Genomic DNA, 25,033 nt, shown 5'->3' on the forward strand with positions numbered 1-25,033 from the left:
AGAACCAGGGAAAAAAGGACGTTCCTCTTAGCAGGCACACCCCAACCTTCCCGAATCTCCACACTGAGCCGGTGGAGAACAAGATCGAAATACCGTAAGTTTGAGGGTAACTATTGAATCATGGCAAGAGAATACACTTTTTTATGGGACGGGGCAAGAAGAAGGCATAGAGAAAAGGCATGGAAAAAAACATGTCCTGTAATCCAATTTTCTCACACACCTGGTAAAATTTTGAGAAGTAACAAGATAGAATAAAAATGAAAAGCCATCATAGGCTCGCCAGCTGGAGATGAGCACGGTTAAGTCAGGGGGCGAGTTCTGTTCTCTGGCCCAGGCCCAAGCGTGGCAGGACCCACAGCCGCGAGGCGCAGAAACCAGGCTGCGGAGCCCTCGTGTATGTGCGCCACAGCACGTCTGTTCCTTTCCCTGATGAAAATCATCTCCTGCCAATTTCCAGAGACTCTTTCCCATGGAGTCAACCACATGGTGCAGGGTATTTGGGGGCGTCGAGCTGGGCAGGTGCGGCGTGCTCACCTCCAGACAGCTGCTGAACAGGATGTACAGCTCAGTTTTATCTTCAGCGAGCAGGGCCTTCTCCTCCAACAGCAACAAATAAGCCTGGATATAATCTTTTACTTCTTGGAAGCTACGGAAAGAAAAATAGGGTACCTGGTGGTCTCATCGTACCAAGGAGAAAGAGAGAGAGACAGAATCTCTCTACCTACCTGCCTATCCATCTCCATCTCCCTATATAAATATACACATAACCACGTAAATATGTACAACCACTTCCTAACAACGTCTTACTGAAAATGTTTAATTATTTATTTATTTTTAAAGATTTTATGTATTCATTTGACAGAGAGAGAGTGAGCACAAGCAAAGGGAGCAGGAGGCAGAGGGAGAAGCAGGCTTCCTGAGCAGGGAGCCCAATGCGGGCCTGGATCCCATGATCTGGAGATCGTGACCCAAGTTGAAGGCAGATCTCAACCAACTGAGCCACCCAGGCGCCCCCTTCGGAGCGTTTCTTGGAGCATCTTGATTTTGTCGTCACCTCAAAGAATGCTGTCAAGTCAGAGCACAGGCCAAGTGTACACAGTGTCCTCGGAAAGAAGCTTCTGAACACAGATACGCTCCCTAAGAATGTTCTAGAATAGCATAATTTTATAAGACGGCTGAGCACTGGCACCACAGGGACTTCTCTGTCCATTCACAGGATCAGAGAAACTGAAACACTAAAACGAGATGTCAGTGGCATGCAGGACCACAAGGACGAGGGGACATTCTCAGCAGCCCCTGGGTCACAGGACTAGGCAGCTGTGTGAGGAGGCTCAGAACTGCCGGTTCCTGCCCACAGTCCCGCACACGTCACACTACCCCGCTCCCCTCTCTGAAATCTGCTTCGTCCTTGCTAATAAGGTACTTGTGGGGATGATGAACTCACGTGCCCACAGGGGAAGTGCAGAACCAGTACAGAAAAAGAAACAGGCAGTCCCTCCTGGAAACACTACCTGAGACCGTGTACTACCTACCAGTTCAGCCAAGGATGCTTGGCAGAAAAGCAGCAGCCAATAGGAGGGAAGCAGGAGGCAAGGCTTTCTAGAAGCAAAGCCCAGGCTAGCTGCGCTCACCTGTACTTCAACAGCAGTTTCAGGACTACCGAGCGGATGACCGGGGTCTTGTCCACAACGTCGTCAAACGGAGACAGAGATTTGGTATGCTCGCGGTGTCCTGAAACCAGAGGGAGAGGGGAGGCTCGTGTTCCCATCAGCCATAAAGAAGCGAGACGAGGAAGTGGATTTTCAGGTCTACATGAAGCAAGTGACTTACTTTGGGAAGTGTCTCTTAGGAGCTTCTTTTGTACGAATAGTAAACTGAGCAGAGCGTCGATCACCTCCTTCTGTGGTGGAGAGTTGTCTCTGAAGCACACAGTGGAGACCAGGTCCAGGAAGAAACTGTTGCACAGCTGCCGGACATAGGCGTGTTTCCGGACGGCCTCCCTTGGGGATGGTTGGAACACACAGTGAATGGGCTTGCCGAGCGCGCTCCTGCACGCGCGGCGCTTCGGGACTTACACGGCCGTCTGTGTTGTTCAGTAAAAACATGCAACCGTCCCCTTACACTGATGGAGGCGGGCGCACAGCCGTCTGACTGTGCGCAGACTCGTCTCTTTCCAGGAACACTTTGGCCCTCGGGACAAGCCAGTGACACCCTTTCATCCTGAAGTATGCAAAGATCCCGCGCACCGTGCTGGCCTTATGCTCCCCTTTCAGGAGGCAGGGAGCCACTGCTGCAGCGGAGCCGAAGGCCGCCGAGCCCACAGAGTCTCCGCTCGCTTCCACGCTTGCTATGAAGAATGTGGCCAGACAGGAGCTAGCTTTGCTCTCAGGTCTCTGGAGCCAAACTGGCTGTGTCCTAAACTCCCTGGGTATCCTGTGATGCTTTTACCTCATTGAGGACTTTCTGCTTTATCTCCTCTAATTGTGTTGTCTCCCAATTCTGTGCTTGGGGGTGTCTTGTGGAGGGAATAATTTTGAGACACTAGGGGTCTATGAAGGTGGCAGCCTCTCTTGGATGGTGCTCCAAAGTCAGGTTCGTTAAGGTTAATACAGTTTATATATATATTTTTAAAAGATTTTATTTATTTATTTGACAGACAGAGATCACAAGCAGGCAGAGAGGCAGACAGAGACAGACAGGAGGAAGCAGGCTCCCTGCTGAGCAGAGAGTCCGATGCGAGGCTCGATCCCAGGACCCTGGGATCATGACCTGAACCGAAGGCAGAGGCTTTATCTCACAGAGCCACCCAGGCACCCCAATAGAGTTTATATTAATAAGTAGGTTAATAAGTTTATGTTTCTGAAATTTATATACTTGCCAAAAAAGGGAAGACATAGAAGAGAAAGGGTGATTTACCTGTGCTCCTGGGACACAGCTAGAGAGTAGTCTTCTGGCAAGTCTGTTAAACAATGGGGGCATCTCATCTGCCCTAGGGTGAGACAGGACTTGACGCAGCTCAAGCAGAACACATGGTCACAGGGCAGGCAGACTGGATCCTGGGTGTCCCCCAGGCAGACGGGGCATGGCTGGATCTCAACCCTAGAATCCATGGAGAGGCACCAGCTCTGAAGCAGAGAAGCTGGCCACAGGCAGCTCCAGACCTCACTCACGCAGCGCTCCCCACCACAGTGATCTCCAACCAAGTGTCTCACCTGGCGAGGGTCTTGCTGGCCTGGTCCTTGCACTCGCGTAGAGTACGCATGACTGCGACAAAAGGCCCGTATGTCTTGATGTCGGAGTCATCCTGCAGATACTGACGGAGAGAGGGGCAATGACCAGGAGGATGACGAGCCATGAGTAAGGGCAAAGGTTAGCCAGGCAAGACCACTTTCCCCGGGAAACCCAGGGCACACCTCAGGTACCCCCCGGCTGCTGGGCTGTGGGACCATCGGGTCAGCCTGCAGGGCAAGGCCTTTCTGTTTCTAGCAGTTTCTCTGGCTTGGAATGCCCGTTCTCACTATGCTGCATTAGGGGGGGGAAGATGGGATCCGCCACTTCCGGTTCTGCCCTCTTCCTCTCTCTCTCTCAGGTTCACACTTCTCTCACTAGGAGATCATTAAAGCTTCAATTTATTTAATGTCTTTTTAAAAATTCTTAATTATTTGAGACAGAGACAGAGGGAAAGTGCAAGGGGAGAGGCAGAAGGAGAGGGAGAAGCAGGGAGCCCGAAGCAGGGCTTGATCTCGGGACCCAGAGATTATGACCTGAGCCGAAGACAGACGCTTTACTGACAGAGCCACCCAGGCGTTCTGAGACATTTCAAACTTTAAATGATAATATAATGACAGTCTGTGTAACCACGACCTAGCTTTAAGAAATCTTGTCATTTTTGGAATATTTGTTTTAGGTTATTTTTTAAAGAAACAAAACATCCCAGACATAGCTGTAACTTCTTACGTCCGTTCTGAAAACATGGCCCTCCTCGCCTTCCCACAGAGGACCGCCTTTCTAAATTCCCACATCCACTACATTTGCACACGTGCATAAAGACCGTGGTACCGCTTTGAACGCTTCCAGCCTTCGCATCAGTGAGGTCACGCTGTCCGAAGGCCCAGATGACTCACGTTAGCTGCCGTACGGTGCACACTGGCGGATACGCCAGTTACTTGTTTTCTGGTTAATGGGCGTCTAGAATATTCCTTTTGTTCTGCAATTATAGTTCTGCACCCAGTATCCTTCCATGTGTCTGCCTGAGTTTCTCTAAGACACGTATTTAGAAGGGGAAGCAACGGATTCTAGGAAACATACATCTCCAGTGACACAATACAATGAGTGTGCTGCGTGTGCTTCTGGAATTTGGGGCTCAGGCATGATGTTTGCAATAGATCGCTTTATATTTTACATGCCCTTGGGCATTATTGCCATAAAGAGACTCCCTTTCTCGTCCCGGTCTGCCAGAACTAACTTTTCTTCCAAATTATAGGTTGTATTAAATTCTTTTTCTGTAGCTTCTGAAAAGGGCATTTAAGGTTTCACTTTTAATTTGCTACATAGCTGATAACATTTATGATTTTATGATGTTTGAGCTCTCTTTGAATTCCCAGGATTAATTTCACTTTGAAATGATAATGTTTTTTTTTTTTTTAAAGATTTTATTTATTTATTTGACAGACAAATCACAAGGAAGCAGAGAGGCAGGCAGAGAGAAAGGGGGAAGCAGGCTCCCTGCTGAGCAGAGAGCCCGATGCGGGGCTCGATCCCAGGACCCTGAGATCATGACCTGAGCTGAAGGCAGCGGCTTAATCCACTGAGCCACCCAGGTACCCCGATAATGTGGTTTTTAAAAAAATATTTTATTTACTTATCGGAGAGTGAGTGAGAGAAAGAGAAAACATGAGCCAGGGGAGCGGCAGAGGGAGAAGCAGACTCCTCCCTGAGCAGGGAGCCAAATGCAGGGCTCGATCCCCGGACTCTGGCACCATAATCCAAGCCAAAGGCAGACACCCAACTGACTGAGCCACCCAGGTTCCCTTAAATATGTTTTTAATACCCCGCTAAATTTGATTTGTTCAGCAATATCCTAATTCACAAGGGACCAAAGGATTTAAACAGACTTCTCTCCAAAGACGATGCACAAATGGGCCACAAGCACATAGGAACGTGCTCGAGGTCATCAGTTACCAGGGAGAAGCAAATCAAAGTCACTATAAGATGTCACCTCCCACCCACTAGGACGGCCATCACACACCAAACCACGGAAACACAGCAAGTGCTGGCGAGGATGTGGAGACACTGGAGACATGGTGCGCGGCCGGCAGGAGTACAATGCTGCGGTCACTGGGGAAAACCATTCTGCGGTTCCCCAAAAAGCGAACATAGACTCTCCGTACGATCAGCAATTCCACTTCCATGTAGATCTCCGAAAGAGTCGAAAGCCTGGGCTCAGATACTTGCACACATTACTCCCCGTTGCCAAAAGGTGGAGACTCCCTGAACGTCTACTGGTGGACGGACGGATGAATGGAACATGGTCCGCACGCACGGCGGACATTACTTAGGCTTAGACAGGAAGGACATCCTGACGCCTGCCACATGGATGGACCTGGAGGCCACTGTGAAGCCAGCCACTCACAAAAAGACAAGCACTGGGGGATTCCACCTGTGTGAGGTCCCTAGAGTCATCAGATCAACGAGGCAGATAGTGGGATGGTGGGCACCAGGGCTGGGAGGAGGGAGGGGGAATCAGTGTTTCATGGGGACAGAGCTTCAGTCTCACAAGACAAGCAAGTTCTGGAGACAGACAGTGTGACCACAGTGTGAATATGCTTGATGTCACTAATCCATGCACCTAAAGATACTCAAAAAGATACATTTCATGTGACGTGTATCTTACCACAGTGAACAAAGAGCAGCAGTCTAGTGATTGGATGGTTGTTGGTAAGGACGAGACGTTTCAGACTAGGAAGCCAATGGCTTTAAGATCAGCACACAACATCTGGTAAGACTGTCCCGTGTGACTCCGTGAGAGGCAGGTCACAGGGCAAGATAATCTATCTCCCTACCTACACCTGTCCATCTGTCCGTCCATCTATCCATGCATCCACCCATCCTTTTGATCAGACACAGAACACCCATCTTTCTGCAGCTTTTGCCAAAGTCCTGTGGGAGGCCCTGTCGGCTGCTGGCACAGGCTAACCAAGCGGGGGCTCTCAAAGATGGCCCCAGCGGAAGATGAGTTGGGACCCCAGGCCTTGCCCGGTTAACACTTCCTTCCTAGCTGGATGATGGGAGCCAGCCTTGCAGGCAATGCTTCCCCCTCTGGCCTCTTGTTGTGAACGGCCTCAAGGCTGGCTTCGGAGGGGACAAGGAGAGCATGAGGCCATAAAAATGAGAGTCTTCAGGTGTGAAAATGTGTGAGAGAAGACCTCTGGCTCTGATCATTCACACCTGGATCTGATTGGGAAGAAATTATCCAGAAACCCAGTAAGTCCTGGGGTGACGTCATTGCTCTATACACCTCCCCACATACCTAGTCTGCAAAAGCCTGCGCGCATGTGCGCATACTGGTGTGCGGGGACCTGACAACTTCTCTTTTGGCTCACCGGTCACCTGGCCATCAGGAGCCACATGGCACTGGCTGGAAGGTTGGAGCAAGCCCTGGGGCCTGTGGCCAGGGACTGGGCAGGGACCGGAGAGAGGCCACAGCTGGCCTCTGTGTGGGAAGAAGGGTATCATGAGTCCTTGTCTTTTTTTTGTTTTGTTTTTTAAAGATTTTATGTATTTGATAGAGAGAGACACAGCAAGAGAGGGAACACAAGCAGGAGGAGTGGAGAAGAAGAATCAGGCCTCTTGCTAGGCAGGGAGCCCAGTGCAGGGCTAGAACCCAGGACCCTGGGATCATGACCTGAGCCTAAGGCAGATGCTTAACGACTGAGCCACCTAGGTGCCCAATTTTTTTTTTCTTCTTTTTTTTGGAAAGAGGGAGGAAGGAAGGGAGGTAAGCAAATCGAACTGGGTGCCCTGCTGCCAGTCAAGGCCTAGACACTTGGCAGAGTGAGGCTCTTGCCCTTTCCTCCGGGCATAACTCTGGGGCAATCAGGCTGTAGGCAGACCTTCCTGTGCCTGTGGCCTTTGCGCAGAGCTGAGACGGGAAGGGCTCTCCCTGAGCTTTGACCTGAGCTTCGTGGCTGGGCTGCATTTCTTTCCACAGGAGAAAGGTCTCAACTGGGCCATGGAAACTGTCTTTGGCCAAGTTGGTCAAGTTGGCTAAGTTGGACCCCGGGTTGCAGAGCGCCAGCTTTTTCTAGAGTTCTTTCTCCACTTTTCTATCAAAAGAACCTCTAGGTCTACCTGGTCATATGACTACACTGCCCAAGGTGTCCCCGACCACCGCTCTGCAGCCAGGCGAGGCTATGACTGCGTTCAGGACGGTGAGCTATGACCCATCGTGGTGGGAACTTACTCTCACCTGTGCTCTCAAAAAGGGCCGTGTGTCGTGTCCTGTAGTACACGAGAGCAAGAAAAGCCTTCTCAGATGACAAGGTGGAGCTTGTGTAGTGAGGACAAGGGGGCAAGTCAGAGGGGCGGGGGCACCTGACGGGGGCTTGCCAGCACCCCAGACTGCTCACGCTCACAGGATCATCTGAGAAACAGGCTTTCGTTTTGTTCTGCCACTGATACTCTGGTCACCAAGGAGGAGACTGGCTCCTGGTGTCCATGTCAGCCTCCGTGGAGCGTGCCCCTGCACGTGAGAGCCTGGACAGCTACAACTGTTAGACAAATTTATGCAAGGCTCTGGGGGTAGCTGAGGCAGAGGCCATCGTTTGCTGAACGGCCATCGGTGCTGAGCGCATGGGCACAGGGCACTGAACTGGAGTCGCTAACTCTATGAAGGGTGTCAGGTGGCAGAAGCCCCAGGGTTTCCCGTTCCCTCCGTTCACCCACTGCTTGGAAGCCCAGAGCCCAGTGGCCTGGCTGAAAACCTGGCCTCGCGAGGGGGCCAGACTGCTGGGCTGGGCAGGACTAAGGCCACTGGAGGCCGGAGCAGCGCCACCCCTCGGCTGTCCCAGCTTCCAGAGCATCTTTCCTGTCTCAGCCTGAGTCCCTTCCACTCCTGCTGGGGAACCGGACTGGCGCCCACAAGAGGCAGACACGAGCACACAGACAGACTTCGTGGTCACAGTGATGAAATCACCCTCCTCTGCACTTCCAAGTACGACCCTCAGCTGGAAGCGAATGTACCACCCTGTGGATGAATGTCCGATGATGTCTTGGGGTCCTGCATCCTGGAAGGAGGCACGTGTGTGCTGCCAGCTGAGCGGACCCGGCCCGAGCACTCACCTTGTTCAGCAGGAAGACGTAGTCAGTAACCAGTGCCTGCAGCTCAGGAATCTGGCTCTCGACCCCCAGCAGCACATGTTCCACAAAAAGAGCCACGGGGTAAATGCGGTTCCAGTGAGTTCTGTAAGAGACGGCTGTCACTCCCTGGGCTTGGACAATAGTATCTGAGATGCCGGGGGGGGGGGGCGGTATCCCAGAAAGGGGTGAGCGCAGATGGAAGACTCAGAGAGGAGCCCTTTGCTGCATGCTCCCGACCCCCAGCCACCTCCATGTGCCCCACGCCCTCCCACAGATTCGCAGAGTAGAGGGGCCACAGGGGGCCACATCCTATCCACAGTCTGTGCCTTGTGAGCACTGCCTCTCTCTGGAAGGCCAGCACAGGACCTACCCTGCTGGGAAGCCTAGCCTAACTGCTTGCCCCTCTCCTCTGCCTGCTGGTCCCCGTTGCACTGTCTGGGGCCCCTTCCCACTGCTCCCTTCTGCCAGCATTTCTCCCGTGAAGCCTCAAGCATCTGCTCCCCTTTCTGTCCTGCCTGCACCCCCAGAGCTCCCTGGATGTGTTCTCCCTCTCTGTGTCTCCAGCATCCGCCTGATGCCTGGCATGGAAGAAGGCTCAGCAGACGTGATGTGGTGAAAGTGACGAGAGGACCCCTTTTTGTGGCAAGAGAACCCCACGTGTCCGGGTCCCAGCGGTTACAGACGAGCACATGGGGAAGGACTGGGTAGGGGCCGGGCTGCTGGTCTCACCTGACCTCCCTGATGACGCCTGTGGCCAGCCTCCCGCAGCTCCGCAGGTACCCCTCAGAGCCCAGGAGGTCCAGTGGCACGGACAGATTCTTCACCATCTGCAACCACGCCTGGGGACTGGGCTGCAGGACATCCCTCGTCAGCAGCTCTGTGCAGGCCACTGCTGCCAGTGCATCCAGAGTCTGGGGGAACAGAGAACAAGCCCCTGACGCAGGAGCACCGCCACCCCTTGTCACTGCTCTAAGTGCTAAGTCCAGAGGTCCAGGCCGTGACCCCAGTGTGTTCTCGTGTTCCAGGCTTGGAGCCTCAACTTTTCTCGTCCTGGGACCTAGGAGGCAGGAGGCAGATGTGTTCCTCACATCTCTACCTTGCCTGGGCACACCGTGCAGAACACAGCTCCCGGGCGGCCCCAGAACACAACCCACCTGGTCCAGGAAGGCCAAGCCCTGACTCTGAGCACAAACTGTCCCCACGAGGGGCCATACCAGCTCATGTCCGTCCAATCTGACATTCCATGTGCCTTCTGTTGTGTTGTAAAATAGCACTTGTAGAATCTGAGGGAAGATAGTCAAGATCTTGGACAAGTTCTGCAGCCGGCCCCGGAAGCGCTGGTAAATGAGGTGCACCCATGGTAAGGAGACCTCGGCCTCTGGCCTCTCTGCTTGCTCTTGATTGACGCAGGACCCCAGTGCCGCCTGCAAAACCTGGGATGAGAAACAGGCTTTTAGTGTACATTTGTCAAACGCAAAGAAAAGATGTATTTTCACAGTGGAAAATTTGAATTGCTCAGAAATGACAAAAGAGAACTTTAAAAACCACACACAGTTATTGTCCCTGGGCACTTTTTGGTGTCACCTCTTCTGGGCAATTTATATCCAAATCCTGCCCCCGTTTTGTCTTCAAATCACAACCATGGTGTATTTCTGATTTCCTCCCACTTAATATCACATTATGAACATTTCTGTCATTAAACATACTGGAAGAAGACCGCTGTTAATGTGTGCACCAATTACAATAAACAATGAGATGGCTGTAATTGAATTTGCCTGACCGTTTATGATGGACAATTAAATTGTTTCTATTTTTTTCACTTTAAGAAGGATGGGCTCAGTTGTTAAGTGTCTGCGAGTCCTGCTTCGGGCTCCCTGCTAAGCGGGAAGCCTGCTTCTCCCTCTCCTAGTCCCCCTGCGTGTGCTCCCTATCTCGCTGTCTCTTTCTCTGTCAAATAAATAAATAAAATCTTTATTTATTTATTTTTTTTTAAAGAAAAGAACAAAGCTGGAAAGGACATTCCTATGGATAAAATGTACGTCTTCATCTGGTAACGCTTGTGGGACAAAAACACCAGTTCAGAGTTTACGGTTCCCGATCCATCCTCCAGGCTTTTCTGGAAGCACAGGCTTGTTCTCAGCCCTGTCAGCAAAAGAAGAGCATCTGGCTCTTGTCACAAACCAGTCCTACCACTTGGGCAAGCAAAAGCACTATCTAAAAGCCACTCACGTTCTATTGACTTACCAGTGAGGCTGGCCAGTATTTCTAATGTTTCTAGATCTCTGCATAATTATTCTGTTAATTCCTGGTTTACATAACTTTCATCAATTTTTTTAAATTAGGAGACCTTCTGGGGCTCCTGGGTGGCTCAGCTGATTAAGCATCTGACTCCTAATTCTGGCTCAGCTCGTGATCTCAGGGTTATGAGATCAAACCCTGTGTTGGGCTCCGCACTCAGGGGTGAGCCTGCTCAGAACTCTCTCCCTTTCCCTCAGACCCTCCCCGCAAGCCCCCACCCCTGCCACCCTAGAACTTCAGGATTATGACATGAGGCAAAGGCAGATACTTAACTGGCTGAGCCACCCAGGTGCTCCACGGAGACATTCTTATTGATTCCTAAGGATATTTTATTTCACGTTATTTTTTTAAGTAGGCTGTATGCCTGGTTTGGAGCATAGTGTGGGGCCTGAACTCAGGACCCCGAGATCAAGAACTAAGCTGAGATCAAGAGTCAGACACTTAACCTACTGAGCCACCCAGGCCCCCACTTTTATTTCATATATTTAAGTAATCTATACACCCAACAGGGGGCTCAAACTCACAACCCTGAGATCAAGAGTTGTACATTCCACTGACTGAGACAGCCGGATGCCCCAGGATTCCCAAGAATATTTAATTAACCCTTAATCATGCTGGTTGTAAATATGTTCTCCTCAAATTTGCTACTTTCATTTTTTATGTACTTAAGTTTGAAATCCTTCAGTTGTCAGAAGTATCATAATGTCTACTGAAATTTCCATTACTATTATTGCCTATAATGGTCAGTTAAATACACCTAATTTTTTTCCAGAGAAACTCCACATTTAAAAACAAGGCGTTAAAGGGAAAATTGGAGGTGTTCTTCGTGTTAATGAACAGCCCGTGGTTTGGGGGCCCCGGGGGGGGGATGCTGAGGATCAAAGCACACTCCGCAGTGGAAGAACGGCTCACCCCTGTCGTGGGACACCATCACCGCCCGGCCCGAGACCCAGCACTCACCGCCAGTTCTTCCCGAGTGGACACTCTCATCGTCAAGAGGAGGAAGTCCTTCATGTAGCACAGAAACAGTTCCCGCTGCTGCTCCGCACTGAGCTGAGCAAGAAACCTGCCCAGCGGGGTCTGCTGAAAGATTTCCACTAACTTCTTCGACGTTCCTGCGGAGGAGAGCCAAGAAGGGTCTGGAGGAAGAACGTGAGGTGTGGCTCTGGCCCTGCGTTCAGGAACTGCCGCGTCTCCTGGGGAAGGGCCACACTGCGAACAGCAGCAGCAGGTAAGGCTCTGCTGAACGCTGGCTCTCAGCAGCGGGAAGCAAGCGGCAGGATCTGTGCTTTCATTTTAGATGTTTTTAGAATGTGTACCCAGATAAGTAACGTGTCAAGTATTTAAACCCCCCTTTTTTTGCTATTTTCTAAAGATTTTTATTTATTGTCAAAGAGAAAAAGAGAGAGAGACAACAAAAGCAGGAAGAACGGAAGGCAGAGGGAGAAGCAGGCTCCCCACTGAGCAGAGAGCCCAACACAGGACTTGATCCCAGGACCCTGGGACCATGACCTGAGCCTAAGGTAGACGCTTATGATTAGCCACCCAGGTGTACTGACTTTTTTTTTTTTTTAAAGGTTTTTATTTATGTATTTGAGAGAAAGAGAGAGAAAGACAATGAGCTATGGGGAGGAGCGGGCTGTGGTAGAGAGAGACAGAGAAAGAAGCAGACTCCCTGGTGAGCAGGAAATCTGGTGTGGGACTCGATCCCAAGACCCTGGTATCGTGATCTAAGCTGAGAGCAAATACTTAACTGACTGAGCCACCCAGGTGCCCCTTGACCAGTTTTTTTCAAAGGCAATACCATAAGTAAACTTTGAAAAGACCATCTCATGTATGAAAGATGACTTTTGCAAAATCATGCACTATCCCCAGATTTCCTGGGACACATGGCCAAGCTGCTCCGCCTGTGAGGGCAGAGCAAAGAGCCCTGGGGTTTAGGACACTGACCGCTCAGTTTGGAGGAGCAGATTCCACTCTGGTCACTGATGCTGTTGGGAAGGGCTCACCTAGGGACATCTCCTGAGTGCTGGCACCCTAGTTATCCAGAAGCCTCCAAACGGGGATCACCCACTTATGACAGCGAGTCAGCACATCCTGTTTCCCTGGCTCACCTTCGGCTCCAGTGATGTACTGAGCCTGGACCCTCAGCTCCTCCAGATAGTCTTTGATTCTCCAGCTGAATGGGACGTCACTGGACACACCCTCAGGGGGGCTCATACTGTTCTGCACTGTGATGTAGGGTATCTCACTTTTAAACCTGAGTCGGGCAGAGGAGGACAAAGGACGTGATCAGTAGTTGCTCAAAGCAGGAGACCCACACCGCTGCCAGTTCCTCTCCATGCTCGACGGCAGGTGCGCCTACAAGGCCTCAGAGGCAGCCTGCTGGTCCACTTCACAGCTCAGGGCTTCTGTTGCAGAGGAACCCAGGACGTCCACAAATTATTTCTGCCTCACAGACAAACAGAAACGCACCAAGGCCAGGAAGAGTCAAGTAGGCTACCCAACGTCTGCTGTGCCTGACCTACCCTCGCCCTCCACCTATGCGTGGAGAACACGGCCTGTCCAAGGCGACCCTTTCCATCACGGTCCACAGCGTCTTGTTCTCTAAATAAGCATTCCCACTGGAGATCCCAAACCCCAGTCACTCATAGACTCTTTATTCGCCCACAAATGGAATGGAAGCCCCCGAAATCAAAGAGGAAGCTCTTGGGAGGCCTGCTGAGAATGAGCTATGTAAACGCAGACCCGGGGTGGGCCATGTGGGTCATGCCGTGGAATGAGGGACAGGCAGAGCCGCACACATCAAACAGCTCTCCGAAGCGCAGCCTCACGGGTGTAGACAAAGCTGAAGCTGGAAATTCTATCTGTGCTGGGTGCTCTGGAAGCGAGGAAATTAGGAAGGGGAATGAAACCAGGATGTCTCAGAACTTTCCAGAACTCCCATTTGTTACTGCAAAACCATCACCCTCAAGCTGCAAAAGGAGGCCGCATTTAAAATAAATGTGATTCAGAGGCGCCTGGCTGGTTCCATTGATGGACTGTGTGACTCTTGATCTTGGGGTTGTGAGTTCGAGCCCCACACTGTGTATAGAGAGTATGTAAAAATAAAATCTTAAAAAAAAAAATAAATGTGATTCCAAAATGGAAACTTATGCTTTGTCAATTGCTTGGAAGAACACATGAAGACTTTTCCCGCATTACGATTTTTTTCCCTTTCCACAAAATGAAACTCTCTTATTTACCGCGGATCATTTGTCACAAGAGGAATGTTCAGAAGCTTCATGTCCCGGAAAATAAACATCCAAAGATCTCTTGTCCACGAAGGAGAGTCTGGCCTGGTCAGTAGCTCCAGATTGCTGTCTCTGTCCAGGACGGAGACCATGCTCGCCAGGACAGGGGTCACCATACCTTGGACCCGCTTCCAGAGGGTCTGCCTGCAGTACAGGGGAGAGGAGATGTCATTCCAGCTCCGTGAGCACAGAGTGCTGCAGGAGTCATGCCTCCTTCGGATATTTGGTTCCTTCTAGGCCGGAACAACGCGTCTGGTCTCCCGATTCCATACTACGGCTAGAACAGTAAATGCAGACTGCCATTGTCTGTAAGTACTCGAAGAAAAACTCAAAGATAGAAATGTCTAGGGTTGGAGGCAGGACCAGAATATACCTTAATTCTACATGGAATAAGTGGTCATCAGCGACCTAAAAAGACCAAGTAGCAATTGCTGAACCCTGTCATAGAGCTAATTTCCCAGGGCATGTCGTCCAGGCTCTACAAGAAGAGGGACCATATGCATTTGGGGAAAAAAATAAACTTTACTCTAAAAAAAAAAAAAAACCGTTATAGAGAGAATATAATAAAACACAAGGCAAAATAAATGTGTTCCAGGTCAAGGGAAACAGAAGGTAACTCTTGCTGATGGCTGAGTGTATCTATGTCCAGAGGGACACTTCTCCGCTTCTATGAACTACGCTGTCCTTCGCTGTTATCACAATGTTTATACACGATCACAAACTCTGTAACTCAGTGTAAGACATCTGTTACCGGCTCGTTCACATTGGGGAGACCAACTCAGCCCCATTTTGAAAAGAAGAAAGAAAGATGATTTCCTTCTTGAATTCACGAGCAAGAATTCACAAGCATCTACTGAGGAAACAAATCATGCTGATGATCAGAGAGCACTTGACTGAAGGGAAACGTGTCACAGCGGGGAAGGGTAGCAGGCCGCAGGGTGACAGCTGGAAGCTGGCTGTAGGGCACACAGGAAGGTGTCCCTGGACAGGCATGCAGACCTCAGACATCAGGAACCACCAGGACTGTTACACCTTGGATTTTAATCCCAAGAGGGCAAACGACACAGGTCCCGAGTATGTGGATGGTAAAGAGAGACGGGCGTAGAGAGTGTGGGAGCGGGCGAGCAGGCTCTGGAGCCCGTCTGAAGGCAGACATAAGGGAGCTACAGGTGTGGTCCTGACCACTCCACGAAGGTGTGTTCGGAGAGCACTGGTGCCTGTTAAGAGCTGGGCCAAGCCCAACGCCACAGCCAACAGCAGAGCAATCAGAAGTGGGGCCACGTGTGCGCTGCTTGGAACAGCTGTCAAGCGTGTACCCAAAACACAGATTTCAAGGAGTATTAATGCGAAATTAAGTACTTAGTAGTACTGTAAGGAGTGAATGAGGGAAAGGATGTAGGTTCAAATGTGAGCTTCTACAATTCCTCACTCAGAAAGTGTAAGTAGGAAGGACACTAAGGGTAACTGAAGAAGAAAACTGAAGCAGAAGCCCCCGCCGCTGAAACTTTCTTGGGGGAACCCACAGCATCCCACCTCTCTCCACAACATGGGTTGTCTCACTTGGTCCTGAGAAACGGTCAGGTTTTACAGAAAAAGGACCATGGCCACTGAATGAACACTCCCAGGTCGGATGCCTAGGATTATCACGTATCTTCAACCAAACCTCAGGCCTGAGGCAAACATTTTCTTCCCTCCCTGCCTATCACCACCTCTACAACCTCAAACAGCAGCTGCCTCCATGGGCGGCCAGGACGGCCAGTGTTTACATCCCACGAGAGCAGGTGTTCTTGTTGTGAGGACAGAATGTAAGCGTGCGGAAAAGCAGAGAAGAGTCTAGCAAATCCAATGAACCACCACCCAGACCACCCTGCATCTTTCGGAGAAAACACATGACCACTCTGAACTGCTCGGAGCTCTAGGAAGAAGTGGGTGGCCAAGCCGATCACGGACAGGGCGCTCCTGCCCCACCATCGCGTCACAGCTCCCGGATGCCCTTCGTCCGGTACCTGAATGTGCCTGCCTCCTGGAGAGCGTCCTGATTCAAGGCTTCCCTCGACACCCACTCCTTCGTGTTGAAGCAATTCCCTTCCTGCCCCTGCTGGAGGAGGGCGTGGAGGCGCGCCTTGCATGCCTGCAGGAAAGCAGCTGTGGAAGGGCAGAGGGGCCGTGTCCTGGGTGTGTCACACAGGCACTCCTGAGGGGGAGCCTGCCGGTGTGTGGCCCAGGACCCTGTACCTTTCTCCACGTCGTCCTCGTTCAACAGCTGGAGAAGAATCTCCACTCTCCGCATGCCGCGTGGGCAGCCCTCCTGCGGGTCCCTGAGCATGCCCACGGCACCCTGGATGCAGCTCTGCAGCAGGCTGCTGGTGTCCAGGATCTGCGTGCGGGCGGCGGGGATGGTAAGGTCTCCTGGCCCCACACCACCCCCATCCCCTGAGGGCCACTGCGGGGGGACTCCGCCATGGGGAACCCTGCCCTGGTTGTGGGCCTCGACTCCAGAGGGGAGCAGAAGGAGGCTACCTGCGGGATAGCCTGGCCTTCTGGGAGGCCCAAGAACAAAGAGCCAGAACTTACCTCACGCCTGCCTCGCTTAGCACATGTGCCGCCCAGTGTCTCAGAGCCTTCTGTTTCCAAGCCTGCCTCTGCTGTCTCTCTTGACCTGGCAGCCTGGGTTTCCTCTGCCTCCTCCTGGCTGTCTCCAGCCCCGTATCTCGTCTCCGCTGCAAAAGCAGCATAGTGAAGCCGCTGGGGACGGGAGTGGCACACAGACTCTCCCCACAGGCCTCCCAGGCCCTTGCCCCACTGCAGGCCCCACAGGAGAGGCTGCGGACCATACAGGCTGCCTCTAAGCAGCCCCGTCTGTGCGGTCCACCAGCGGCAACACTTGTTCCCATCCATGGTTCCCATCCGCATCCATAGCATAGCTGACATGTGGCCCCAGTGACCAGAGTGTGACACATGGCAGAGACTCCCCCCGCCCCCCAACCCGGCTTCACAGCCTGCTGCGTCCATGAAGACCTGCTTTGCCATGTGGGACTCCTGACCAGTGCCTGGTCCTGGGAAGGAGCAGGTGTTGCCTGTGGACTTGTCCCCGCCAGGGGCAGGCGCCATGGGCACAAGGGCACAGCCTGGCCCTCACGGGACAGCAGTGCAGCTCCCCGCACCTCTGCACCCCTGGCCACCACTCCTGCTGTCCTACCTACATCCCCAAAGGCTTTTTGCCGACTTACACTCAGGGTTCTCTTCTGGCTTAAAGAGCTGGCTGATGGTCACATCCTGCAACTTAGTCACATCTGAAACCATGACTGTGGACTTCCGGAGATCGTCAATGTGCACAGACTGCCACAGTCCTGTGGGGGGTAAAAGCCATCTAGAGTCTCCCCATGCCTTTCCTAGTGTCCTCTTGTCAGCCACAAGCAGGGACACACCACAGGTCCTGACGTTTCAATACACTCTGCTCAATGATTTGTACCTGACGCCCAAAGCCTGGAACCCACACAGAAACCACCTGTCCCTGCATCTATGCCGATGACCAAAACATGAACACTGGTCCTAAGAACGAAGAGAACTGCCTTTTTGTAAAAGATAACTGAAGGTTCTTGACTATTGTCCATTTTGTATCATACTTGCTGCATCACAGTTGGTAGAGAGTGTGGGAAACTGGCAAGACTTGCTTCCCGTCCCCCAAGCCGTTATTTGTCAATTTCTTAAATGCCAATTTTAACATTAGTTGGTTTAATCCTCAGAAGAATGAGGGAGACAGAAAGAGGTTTAAGATACTATTTCGCTCCCTCCAGAAACAGGCATAAAGTGGCAGTGCTTCTGAAACAGTGCCAGCTGGGAGGATCTTCTGGGTCGTCCGTGTTACGCAAGGTGAGGCCCCACAGAGGCTAAGCAAATGGCGATCTACCGGTCTATGAGGGGCAGTCAGAGGCTGGGGCAGCAAGTCCAGACACAAGTGTTTCCTGCGGTAACCATTGGTAAGAAATCTCATCGAATCCAAAATGAGAGTAACATCAATGTTCTAATTCCAGACTTGTACACCAGGAACCAAACTAGGAAAAACTCAGACGTGACCTAAATAAGCATTTTCAGTAACATTTTTCATCCCACCTCCATGGAATCCCACGTAGGATGTTCCACTTCCCATCCGGGACAGTTTGGTGATAAAATAGACCAAGATGCGGTCCTTATTGTCTTGTAGCTTGTTGATTTCATTTATGGAAGAATACCTATTTCAAAACAAACAAAGACAAAACAACTCAAAAAACAAAACAAAGAACAAGCAAATAAACAAAACCAAAGTCGTGAAGTGGCTGAAGAGTGTCCTACCTGTGGTCGCATTTGACCCTGTGTCTTTTTAGCTTTAAATTTTTTTTTTTAAGACTTTATTTATTTGGCAGAGAGAGAGACTGACCATAAGCAGGGGGAGCAGCAGAGGAAGAGGGAATAGCAGGCTCCCCACCGAGCCCAGGGAGCCCGATGCAGGACTTGATCCCACAACCCCGAGATCATGACCTGAGTGCAAGGCAGACACTTCGCTGACTGAGCCACCCAGGCGCCCTAGGTAAGTTTCATAACCTCGTGCCCACTGCTTCCTCTCCTGAGAAGAGGGCAAGCTCTGTATCACCAGGAACATTTTCTTCCCCACTCCCGTGTCCCTCTGCTTTGAAGTGCCATGTCCCTATGGACCAGGAGTTGTGTCCTACAACCGTCGATGGGCCTGCTCTGAGGCTGCTCAGGGTGAGGTGGGCTGGGCTTTCTATCCTGAGATACAGGTTCTGTGAACCCACAAACATGCTATGGAATACGGCTTCCAAAGCCTTCAAAGGCCCAGAAATCACTTTCCCCTAACTAAAGTAGGAAGAGAACACAGTACCTGAGTTCTGATATACTAATACCATAAAAATGCCCAATAAATACAAACGGAAGCTTTTACATACTGATGGCTCTTGAACTTGTGGTATATTCAAGTGGCATTATTTAACTGTAATAACTACTGAGACATGTCTGCAGACAATGTGTTCCGAGGATAGTCTTTTATATCCAGCTAATAATCTATTATTTATACCTCTTGGCATTTTACCACTTTTGTCTTGTTTTAGTCTTTTCTCTAGCCCATATCTTTGGGGAATGAAAAGCGAGAGCCATTCTATTTTTGTTTCCTTGTGTATTCTAATACTATACTGTTTTCAAGGAAGAAACTCTTTAGGAACTCCTGAAGGAAATTTGGGCTTTCTGGGTAGTTTCTGAGAAAAACAACAAAAACTTACTTAGCTGAAGCGATGAGCTGAGCACTGCGGACTCCATCCTCAAAATCTGTTTGAATAATAAGGATTTTGCATCTGGCTGCGTTAGTTAAGCAGTTTCTGAAAGGAAAAAGAAATTGCCCGTCCTAAACAACGGGTGATAAAACTCCTGGGGTGATGGGAAATATGAAGGAATTTATTGGTGGGAATCACTCAGGTGGGGTCCCCCTCTATGTGGACAGAGAAGCCAGTGGAGAGCACATAAATCCCAGTACATGCTTCCCTAATGAGACAAAAGGCGCTGGCTTCTGAGAAGGATGCCTACGCAGAAGGCAGGACAGACAAACGGGACACAGGGAGAACGGGACACCGTTCTTCTCCATCGCGTGTCCTCGGTGTTCGCTAACCAGGGCTGGCAATGGCGCTGGTGGCCCCTGCAGTCAGGCACGTGAAGCAGAAAGCCGTCGGAGCTGAGGGGAGGGCCGGGGAGGGAAGGGGGAGCCTCACTGCACTTTTCCGAGGAATGAGCTCTCGGTATCAAACTGCTGCAGGAACAGGATCGTGGGCCTCAGAGCTCCGTCCGTCACTTCTGATTCCAAAATTTCACAGTCATGGCTGGTGAGCAGCCTGGAGAAAGTGGTGATCTGCAAAGTCAGGAAATGCCAGTTATTGGCTAGAATTCAAGGGAGGCTGTGGGTTTGCTGGTTTAGAAACAGGAGGCTGCTGAGCAAATATCTCCTATAGGCTCAGCATCACTGTGCAGTTGGTACACAGATAGAAGAAAAGCATCCAAACCCAGAGGAGTTTTGAAAAATGAGGCAGTGGTGAGGCATACAGAACCTACGGGATCCAAGGGTAATGGAGCGAAGACTCAACCTATCACCAGGTGCCTTCAAATCTCCTTGGACTCCAGTGTCTCTTCCTGTTCGGCCCCTCTGAGAAGTTCGGAGGACCCCTTAGGGCTCAACACAAAGGCCATTCCTCCCACCCTAGTCTTCTGTATACTTCCGGATGGAGTGCAGCTAGCTGGGGCCCTTTCTCCCCCCAAGTTATGACCAATTCTCCTGTAACCCTGGATCACCACCCCCCAGTCCCCACCCAGAGCAAACCAAAACACTCCTTATGGGCATGCAGCTATCACAGCTCCGGAACCCCCAACTCCGGGACAGCCCTGCCACTGAGCTTCTGATTCCCATGTCCACCTGCATGACAGACGAGTCTGCCTGAATCCCAGAGGATTGCTCATTCCTGGTTTGTAATTAACCAAACCTCCAGTCATCCAAGGAAGATGCAGGAAGTCTTCCTTGGATGACTTGGAAGTCCCTAGACCCCTTCGTCTTCCAGAGCCCCCAGATGGCATCAGTCAGTAGCTCTGCCAGTTCACGTGCTATCTCCCAGCTCCGTCCAGCAGCGGCTCTACTTTGAACTGATTCAGCAGCCTCCCTACCTGTCCTTCCTATGATAGTCTTTTATCAGGCCTTCTCCCTCTCCCAGGCAACCGGACACATCTCCATATGCATTCCTCTCTCTGCCCTCTCGACAGCAGACCCACCTCATCAGCACCACGAAGAGGACCCTCCATGAAGGCTCTGCAGGGCCATGTCATCCCCAACTCTTGGCCCCTGCACCCTCAAGCTCCACACTACACAGCAGCCAGTTCCTGGTTTCCTGCACAGATGGCACTTCTTTCCTGCACCTTGACACCTTTGCTCCAGTAGGGACCTCTACCCATAACACTTCCTCAGCCGCATTTCACAGTTGGCTGGAGGGTCCTCTGACCTCATACCCTGATGTGCATTTCTCCATTCTGCCCCTACAGATAGCCCTGTGGTATGATGCCAACGGCACACGTTCATGAGTCTTACACTGTATGCGGACCAAGGCCAAGAACGGTGCTGACGCATTCACTTTGTTAGTTGAAGTGGGCACTGGACACAATGTTACACAGAGCTGGACACAGAGCTTTGCACAGAAACTGGCCCTCCAAACCTGCTCTGACTGAATTTTTGTGAGCGTCTGGGTTTCTTTGCACTTAACGGAGAGAAACTAAAGTCCAAACACGTCAATTTCTAAATCCTGTACACCGACTAGAAAAGAATCCTGAATTCTAGAAACTAGGGATGCAAGGCCTCGGAAAGAAAACAAAGATAAAATTATCATCACCTCTGTGAAGGTGACACGGTGCCCCAGATCCACTGTGCGAAGCTGGGCCTGAAGGAAGTCTGCAAAGCAGTTATGCTGCTGCCTGTGGTAGTATTCTCGAGACAGGGACTGTGCGGCAAACAGGCCCAGGGAGGTAGCTCCCAGCCGAATCACGGCGTCTGGCGTGGCACAACCCAGCAGAATCAATTTGGCCTCCTCAGACACCTTCTGGTACAGTTCATCAGTCAAAATCCTGGGCCCCAGCCTCTCGGTGACCTGGAGCACCACAGAGGCACACGCGTCCGGGTGGTAGCCGATGAAGACTTCAGAAGGGCTGTACTTGTGTTCAGCTACAAATGGGTTCGGTTTCACATCTGCAAATCTCTCCACCCAGCTCTTGAGCTCCTCCACGATGTTTTTCTGCCATCTTTCCAAAACAGTGTTGATATCCAGATAGTGTTTCTCCAGCCGGTTAATGAGAGGGATGGGAAAATGTTTGTAGACAACGTCTTTCTCTTCAATGACTATCAAGCGGAAGTCTGGGTGAACCCGACATTTGACCCGATGGGTCCCCAGACCAAGGTCCACGTACTTCTGGCCTCCGAGGTAGACGTAGTACTGATTGAGTGCGTCGTAGAGGCTCTCGTACAGGCTCTGCAGGTTGAGCAGCACCACCATCTTGCCTGTTTCCATGCAGATCTTTACTCGGTTGATATTTCTGCAGACCTGGGTGTACTCCTGGTCCCTGGGAAAGCTGGAACCAAAAATGATCTCTGGCTGCCGGTCCTCCTTGAAGAATGTCTGCTGCAGGACCTGCAGGGCCGCGTAGTTTCTGGTCAGCACAAGCAGGTAGCGGGACTCTGAGCCGTCTAGCTCCTTGCCCGACGCCTTCTGAAGGTCACTATACATGTTCTCCCGGATCAGCTGCATGGTGCTGACTTCTTCTGAACACTTTGCCTCAGGCAAACTGGCTGTAAAAATGTCCAGAGCGTGGATGTCATCTTTGCCACTGAAGTTCCGAAGGACAGCCTGTGCAATATCCCGCGGGGAGGGTGCATTATTAGAAGATTTTGCCTTGGCAAAGACCATTTTGATGAGGCTATAGTAGTCACGGAGCCCAAAGAATTCCTTGTCTTGCTTCTCACACACTGTTTCATAGGCTCTGGCAAAGGGTGCAAAGTAGCCTTGGATTCTTTGTTGAACGAGGGGCTCTGAGGAGCAAATCCCCTTGGCGCTCTCTATGAGCTCCTTCTTGTTGGGACTGCCACGGGACACAAAAATACCCCGGTTCATCTTGGCAGGGTCCAGGGCCCAATTGGAGATGCCTATGAAGCCAACCTTTTTGTGGGGGGCAGGATCGTCTTCAATGCACCCATATTCCAACAGGGGGTGCAGAGTCTTCAAGGGCATTTTAGGTGAATCTTCTGCCAGTCCAACCTCATCCAACACCACCACAGAAACGTACTGCTCTAGGTCCTTTCCCTGCTGGAAGCGGGCACACTGCCTGAAGGTGCTTATGATGCCTTGAGGAGTAGAGTGTGGGCTGCACTGGAATGATACCAGATGGACCTGCTTCAGGTTCCGGAAGAGGTCCGAGTGAGCTGCCGGGCCTTGCATGGCATCTGCCACAATGGTCTTGGCAAGAGATTTGGAGCTGCCGGGCTTCCCCACCAGGAAGAGGGGAATCTTCAGCTCAATGCAGATAACCATCATGAAGACATTCTCCTTCAAAGCCAAGTTCCTAGCGATGGTTTTCCTTAAAGACACACCATTTAGAAAAAGACTCTGTGTTTGAGCAATCTCCTCCAGAACAATCTTGCTGTCGTTATATGGTTCTGGAAAGAGACTGCAAATGGCTCTCCAGTACGATTCCTTCTCTTCTAAAGAGGCATGATAGCACACCCCGAGGGCCAGCACCAGGGACCAGAGGACAGGATCTCTCTCCACGTCGGACTCTTGGAGAAAGGACTCCAGCTTTGACAGGAGCATCACACTGTGGTCGTAAAACCATCTGAACACTTTGACACAGCGCTCCACATCCCTGAGGCTGACAAAGCTGCACTCGTTCACTCTCGTCCTCATGAAGGCCTGAGAGGCAGAGAGCACTTCTGTGATCACGCGAGTCTCGCTTTCATCTAAGCTGATGGCCTCCACCAGCCTCTGCACAATCTGCAGGATGTAGAGCTTTTCGGCAGTGTTGTTCAGCTGTCCGAAATCCCACACCAGCGGGATCAGGCTAGGCGGCAGAGCGTGCACTCGGTACACCAGCTGCCTCAGGGGGATGGAGCCGAGCTTCTCCACCGTGTCCTCTGCACTGACCCTGTATCCCAAACCGGCCGACTCCAAGCGGCAGATCATCTCCTGTGAGTGCTTCCGGTAAGGGTTGCAGGCCGCTATGATATGCAGGCCCGAGTCTTTGGCTAGGGGCTGGCCGCCCACTGTACGATCACATAGGACTTCCTTGATACAGCTTATGGCTTCTGTCGTATTGGCTTCATCGAAGAACAAGATCGTGTCCAGCTGATGTTGGTCCTTATTGTACATAGCAAGTTTCTCTGCCTCCCGCACTTTGGAGTAGATCATCTCTGCAGTGGTTCCTCCGTGGACCTTGACCAGCTTCATGGTTTCAGCTTTGGTGCCTGCACGTCGCAGGTCACTGAGGAATTTAATGAGCCTGGTCTTCCCACAGCCAGTCTCTCCCATGATGATGACAGGGATCCCACACCGGAACCGCATCTCGATGGCAAGGATCTTCAGCATATTGTCCATTGTGAGCTCATAGGTTTCATCAGGGTCCATGAGCCACTGGATCCCCAACACCAGGCAGAGCTTTGCAAGTTTCTCAAGTCTTGGAAGCTTATCAAAGTCAACATTGAAGGGCACCCTCTGAAGCAATAGCCCCCGGTACAGTTCCATCCCCATGACATCTTTCTTGATCACTCTCCCACTGGAGAGGTCGATGGCGTCAAGGCCGCCACTCCTATTGGGCTCAATGTGGAAGCCCATGAATGTCATGGATGTGTGGTCACCATTGAAGAACACGTACGGGTGAGGCTCTGACTCCCACCTCTTCCGGAGAGTGAAAGGGGCTAGGTCTTCTTCGGGCACCCCATCCATGGTGACTGTGTTCGTCCCAGGGCTCTGATCGGATGTATGAAGTGTCGGTGTGGCGAAATCTCTTGCCATGAAGATCATGAAGGTGACCACAAAGTTCTTGAAGCTTTGCAGTGTGTCTCCAATCAAGCGTGGGTCGCAGAAGAGGGAGGCCTCACAATCTCTGAGCTGATAATTCAGGAACCCAGCAAAGTTCCTTAGCTCTGCCCAGGATGGATTTATCAACCCGCAGTAAATCAGGAAATACTGGAGGCATTCCCCAGGAGTGCCTTCCACAGAGCCTTTCTGGTACTGAAACATGTCTAGGTTTTGTTTCTCATGGAACCGTTTCAAATACTGATAAGGCCTCTGGAAAGTTTCACTGCGGAATGCTTTCTGATCCATCCCTGGATCACTGTAGTTCTCTTCGGGATTCAGCTCCATGTTGATCACTTCTTTGGGAGGTCGGCAGGTGACTCTTGGGAAGATATCGAGAAAACTGAAGTGGGGGGTATGTGTACTCTAGAAAGGGGAGACACGAATAAAATGGTTATGACTACGTTTCCTAAGAAATCTGCATTTTAACCCTCCACGTGATCC

At 51.2% G+C, this 25,033-nt stretch overlaps 1 protein-coding gene across 5 annotated transcripts in view; it reads right to left on the reverse strand.

The window, feature by feature from the left end:
• The window catches only part of RNF213 (ring finger protein 213), a 103,494-nt gene that overhangs the window by 20,110 nt on the left and 58,351 nt on the right, over positions 1-25,033 (reverse strand). For all 5 annotated transcript variants that reach the window (XR_009347847.1, XM_059147724.1, XM_059147723.1 and 2 more), the window contains exons 29-47: positions 21,362-24,955; positions 19,706-19,842; positions 19,223-19,318; positions 18,063-18,181; positions 17,180-17,299; positions 16,524-16,669; positions 16,185-16,326; positions 15,956-16,094; positions 13,902-14,093; positions 12,771-12,916; positions 11,617-11,771; positions 9,573-9,791; positions 9,088-9,269; positions 8,341-8,461; positions 3,213-3,313; positions 2,917-3,099; positions 1,831-2,000; positions 1,632-1,731; positions 535-646 (exon numbers count right to left, since the gene is read on the reverse strand). Coding sequence is in view for 4 of the 5 variants with exons in the window: in XM_059147724.1 (XP_059003707.1) it covers positions 535-646; positions 1,632-1,731; positions 1,831-2,000; positions 2,917-3,099; positions 3,213-3,313; positions 8,341-8,461; positions 9,088-9,269; positions 9,573-9,791; positions 11,617-11,771; positions 12,771-12,916; positions 13,902-14,093; positions 15,956-16,094; positions 16,185-16,326; positions 16,524-16,669; positions 17,180-17,299; positions 18,063-18,181; positions 19,223-19,318; positions 19,706-19,842; positions 21,362-24,955 (6,174 nt within the window). In the remaining variant the exon portion in view is untranslated. The remainder of the gene's footprint in view (positions 1-534; positions 647-1,631; positions 1,732-1,830; positions 2,001-2,916; positions 3,100-3,212; positions 3,314-8,340; positions 8,462-9,087; positions 9,270-9,572; positions 9,792-11,616; positions 11,772-12,770; positions 12,917-13,901; positions 14,094-15,955; positions 16,095-16,184; positions 16,327-16,523; positions 16,670-17,179; positions 17,300-18,062; positions 18,182-19,222; positions 19,319-19,705; positions 19,843-21,361; positions 24,956-25,033) is intronic.

Source organism: Mustela lutreola, chromosome 15, assembly GCF_030435805.1.
Source record: "Mustela lutreola isolate mMusLut2 chromosome 15, mMusLut2.pri, whole genome shotgun sequence".
NCBI classification, from domain to species: Eukaryota; Metazoa; Chordata; class Mammalia; order Carnivora; family Mustelidae; genus Mustela; species Mustela lutreola.